This window comes from Oncorhynchus masou, chromosome 3 (assembly GCF_036934945.1).
Source record: "Oncorhynchus masou masou isolate Uvic2021 chromosome 3, UVic_Omas_1.1, whole genome shotgun sequence".
In the NCBI taxonomy this organism is placed as follows: domain Eukaryota; kingdom Metazoa; phylum Chordata; class Actinopteri; order Salmoniformes; family Salmonidae; genus Oncorhynchus; species Oncorhynchus masou.
Window position 1 is genome coordinate 3824337 of NC_088214.1, and position 5371 is coordinate 3829707.

Here is a 5371-nt window from a genome sequence, read left to right on the forward strand (position 1 = left end):
GTTGAGCCGGAGGGGAAAAAAATAAAAATGTACGACGAGACGTTTGTTCATTTCAATCATTTGATTATCAATATAATCAATACATTTTAGTTGAAGGTACAACTGACTAGTTATCGTCCCCTGTCACTGTCCTTTCCCTGCAGCTGAATGTATTGATTATCAATATAATCAATTCATTTTAGTTGAAGGTACAACTGACTAGTTATCGTCCCCTGTCACTGTCCTTTCCCTGCAGCTGAATGTATTGATTATCAATATAATCAATACATTTTAGTTGAATCTACAACTGACTAGTTATAACTCCCCTGTCACTGTCCTTTCCCTTGACAGCTAGTAACAGTAATGTATTGATTATCAATATAATCAATTCATTTTAGTTGAAGGTACAACTGACTAGGTATCGTCCCCTGTCACTGTCCTTTTAATATACTGCAGAAAATGTATTGATTATCAATATAATCAATTCATTTTAGTTGAAGGTACAACTGACTAGGTATCGTCCCCTGTCACTGTCCTTTCCCTGCAGCTGAATGTATTGATTATCAATATAATCAATTCATTTTAGTTGAAGGTACAACTGACTAGGTATCGTCCCCTGTCACTGTCCTTTCCCTGCAGCTGAAAGCTGACACTTCTCTGATAGGGATGCTATTCTAAATCTCTCCACTAGAGGTCGCTATAACTCCATGTTTCACAGCACCACGTTTTACTTGACGGTAGTAACAGTAACATCATACAGATCATCGAGATGATTTACATGTCATATCCTCGTCTGAAAACTGGAAAAAAAAAACAACAACACCTCCAACAATCTTTTTTTTTTAATATACTGCAGAAACATTTATATGCTTTTTACAGTGCAATTTATTCATCGTACAATAATGACAAAAAAAACAACAACAACAACAACAACATAATCAAATCAACAAAACCCATTAAAAGATGATTGTCACTTTTAAACTGTCATTCACCATTATTACATAAAGAATGCGAATAAATAATGTACAGAGATATTTACATTATGCAAAACAAAATGGAAGTGCAAAGAAAGGTTGTTTTTTTGTGGGGGGGGGGGAATCCATGGAAACAGGAAGGATAGAACAGAAGCTTAATACAGATACATTGTTCCCATAGAAATAGAATCATGGCCGCCAGTCCACCTCTTAGACCCATTGACTTGAATGGGACCTCCGTTCTAGTCAACCTATTTCTATAATTGTACCGACTCCCTTCCGACTTCTAATGCCAGTAATCAACAACTAATAATAATAACACCATTACATATTTTACAGGACATTTAGTAACGTTTAGGCATTTTTTAACTTCCTATGTAAAATTATCTCTATATTGTTATTTAAACTTCTAGTAAAACATAATTCGGAAGGAGAGAGAGAGAAAAAATGAACACGGTACGTTCGCGTATAGAGAGACAAAATCACAGTATAGAGCGTCATGTTGTTGTTTCATCCGATGGAAATAGAAGAACAAAATCACAGAAGCACAAGAGAGAGAGAGAGAGGCACCCTGTCCCAAACTGACCCCTGACCCTTAGACACTTCTCTTCTTGCCTGTCCCCTGACCCTTGGACACTTCTCTTCTAGCCCGTCCCCTGACCATTGGACACTTCTCTTCTAGCCCGTCCCCTGACCCTTGGACACTTCTCTTCTAGCCTGTCCCCTGACTCTTAGACACTTCTCTTCTAGCCCGTCCCCTGACCCTTAGACACTTCTCTTCTAGCCCGTCCCCTGACCCTTAGACACCTCTCTCCTAGCCTGTCCCCTGACCCTTAGACACTTCTCTTCTAGCCTGTCCCCTGACCCTTAGACACTTCTCTTCTAGCCTGTCCCCTGACCCTTGGACACTTCTCTTCTAGCCTGTCCCCTGACCCTTAGACACTTCTCTTCTAGCCTGTCCCCTGACCCTTAGACACTTCTCTTCTAGCCTGTCCCCTGACCCTTGGACACTTCTCTTCTAGCCTGTCCCCTGACCCTTAGACACTTCTCTTCTAGCCCGTCCCCTGACCCTTAGACACTTCTCTTCTAGCCTGTCGTCACGGTGTTGATCTGAGAACAATGAGGAGGCTTAAGCTGCATAGCGAACGGTGGAGCTATAATTTTCCCATCTCAAATCTACACTCAGAATGTCATTCAGGGGATTCTTGAAAGTCAGGACAATCTATTATTATTTTTTTTAACAATTTTTTTTAGTTAACCTTTATTTAACTAGGCAAGTCAGTTAAGAACAAATTCTTATTTTCAATGACGGCCTAGGAACAGTGGGTTAACTGCCTTGTTCAGGGGCAGAACGACAGATTTGTACCTTGTCAGCTCGGGGGTTTGAACTTGCAACCTTTCGGTTACTAGTCCAACGCTCTAACCACTAGGCTAAAAAAATTACATTTAGGGGAATTTTATGAGGAAAAATATTTTTATTCAGGGTAATTTTTCTAAATATTTGCAATATTATTAATTTCCATATCGGCTCTGTGAAATGTCCTTGTCTGGAGCAAAGGACCACAATTTTAAACTCAAAAGTGTTTAAAAATCGAAAACCGGACAATCATGGATATTAACTGAAGTGGGATATATCATGTCCCTGTCTGACATCAAGGAACATTTATCTCAAAACTGTGATTCATAAAAGATGTTCGGAGTTTTGGTCAACTCAAATTATTCAGGAACGAGAATGGGCAGCTACAGTAAACAAATATTATTGATCCCCTCCCCCAAGTTCAAACCCCCGATCTGACAAGGTACATATCTGTCGTTCTGCCCCTGAACAAGGCAGTTAACCCACTGTTCCTAGGCCGTCATTGAAAATTGAAAATAAGAATTTGTTCTTAACTGACTTGCCTAGTTAAATAAAGGTATAAAATTAATATAGAATATGATTTTTAGTTCAAATATGTTACATTTTAATTAGGTTTTAGAGCCAAAAAAAAGCAATTGAGCAAAAAAAAAACTAAATTGCTACGTAGTATACCACTTGAGTAAATTATGAAAAAATATGCAATTAGTTATTATTAAACATCAACTCTGTCAGAAAATCGGAAAGATCTGATCATGTTATTGAAAGGGATTTTTCAAACAAGATAAACAAAATAATTTTGAATTTAACTTTTTTAATTTTTTTATCGACAAATAAAAGTCTGTTTTGAGTTGTTGTCACCTCCGTCAGTTCCTCGGCTGTCACTTATTGCTATCCCACTTAAGACATATACAGTATATATACAGTATATGTATATGCATATATATATATTATATTTTATATTCTGAAACAATATGTTAATAATAGTCTTGCAAAATATGCTTAAACTATTGAACTGTTTGCTGTGAAAATCAGGATAAACTTTAAACTTTATCTTGTTTCATTTTCTTAATCTAGAAAAACATTCCAAAAAATGCTAATGAAATGAACCCTGGAGAATAGTGGTATAAAACAAAAGACAAAAAAAAAAGACATTGAGATCTGTATTACAAAGTTAAACAAGCTACAATGTTAGAAGGAAACAAGGCCATTAAACAAGCTACAATGTCAGAAGGAAACAAGGCCATTAAACAAGCTACAATGTTAGAAGGAAACAAGGCCATTAAACAAGCTACAATGTTAGAAGGAAACAAGGCCATTAAACACTCGTTGGACAGTAAAAACACAAGGCCATTCATTTCTGAAGGAGTTTTACTATGAAAAAAAGGTAATCATGAGGAGGTAGCTCCTTTACAAAGGTGTGATAGCTAATAATAATAATAATACTTTGGTTTATTATTCAAATATATATTTAAAATGTTGTTATTATGAAGAAAAAATCATATTTGGGCTAAAAAGTTTTTGATTGTTCCGTCTTTCAAGAAACCCTGATTTACATGTACAAGGAATTTGACCTGGTGAAATGGTCTAGGGTGTAGGGGCGAGGGTGTCGGGTGTAGGGGCGAGGGTGTCGGATGTAGGGGCGAGGGTGTAGGGTGAGAGTGTAGGGTGAGAGTGTAGGGGCGAGGGTGTAGGGTGAGGTGTAGGGGCGAGGCTGTAGGGGCGAGGGTGTAGGGTGAGGCTGTAGGGGCGAGGGTGTAGGGGCGAGGGTGTAGGGTGAGGGTGTAGGGGCGAGGGTGTAGGGGCGAGGGTGTAGGGTGAGGCTGTAGGGGCGAGGGTGTAGGGGTGAGGGTGTAGGGGCGAGGGTGTAGGGTGTAGGGGCGAGGGTGTAGGGGCGAGGGTGTAGGGTGTAGGAGCGAGGGTGTAGGAGCGAGGGTGTAGGGTGTAGGGGCGGGGTGTGGTGGCGATGGTGTAGGGGCGAGGGTTTAGGGGCAAGGGTGTAGGGGCGAGGGTGTAGGGGCGAGGGTGTAGGGTGAAGGGGCGAGAGTGTAGGGGTGAGGGTGTAGGGTGTAGGGGCGAGGGTGTAGGGTTGATTTTGAGTCAGGGCAAGGATTTCAGATAAGACATTACACACTGCAGTGTAAAACATTGTGCTCCTGAATCCTTCCTGGTAGCAGATCAGATACTGGTGGAACTATATAGAGACTGAATCCTTCCTGGTAGCAGATCAGATACTGGTGGAACTATATAGAGACTGAATCCTTCCTGGTAGCAGATCAGACACAGGTGGAACTATATAGAGACTGAATCCTTCCTGGTAGCAGATCAGACACAGGTGGAACTATATAGAGACATTAGTACACCTCACCTCTGTCACCTCATCTAGCTGATCAAGCTAAGAAAGACAGAGCTGTGTGTGTTCGTCCTGCTCCAGTTGTTCGATCATGAAAACCACAGGTCGGTCTACGCTGCAGTCTTGTCTATAAAGTCCCCCCCGTGCCGTTCATAGTTCTGCGTCCAGGTTGAGACTGTTGTTTATCCACAGTTCTAGTACTCCAGAGCCACTTCATAGCAGAACTTGTACTGATCCTGTAGAACACAAACAAAACAAAACAAGGGGCTGGTATTCTTCACCATTGATCTGATCTAGGCTACATAAAGACTAATCTGATCTAGGCTACATAAAGACTAATCTGATCTAGGCTACATAAACCCTAATCTGATCTAGGCCACATAAACCCTAATCTGATCTAGGCCACACATATTCTTCACCATTGATCTGATCTACGTAAAACATTTACACATCGGACAGGATATTTGCCGTCTTGTCATGACATTGAGCCGAGGAGTTTGACAAGACACAAAACAGATCTGTAGTGTTAATGATTACATGATGTGTTTCCTACCAGTAGGTCAGCTGTAGTGTTAATGATTACAGAATGTGTTTCCTACCAGTAGGTCAGCTGTAGTGTTAATGATTACAGAATGTGTTTCCTACCAGTAGGTCAGCTGTAGTGTTAATGATTACATGATGTGTTTCCTACCAGTAGGTCAGCTGTAGTGT

The 5371-nt window shown here is 40.4% G+C and overlaps 1 protein-coding gene across 1 annotated transcript in view; it reads right to left on the bottom strand.

Annotated features, from left to right (window-relative positions):
* Nucleotides 1-4808: 4808 nt before the first annotated feature.
* LOC135508985 (receptor-type tyrosine-protein phosphatase mu) overlaps nucleotides 4809-5371 on the bottom strand; it is a 76125-nt gene continuing 75562 nt past the window's right edge. Inside the window, exon 11 of the mRNA XM_064929249.1 lies at nucleotides 4809-4896. Coding sequence (XP_064785321.1) covers nucleotides 4855-4896 — 42 coding nt within the window. The 3' untranslated portion in view covers nucleotides 4809-4854. The remainder of the gene's footprint in view (nucleotides 4897-5371) is intronic.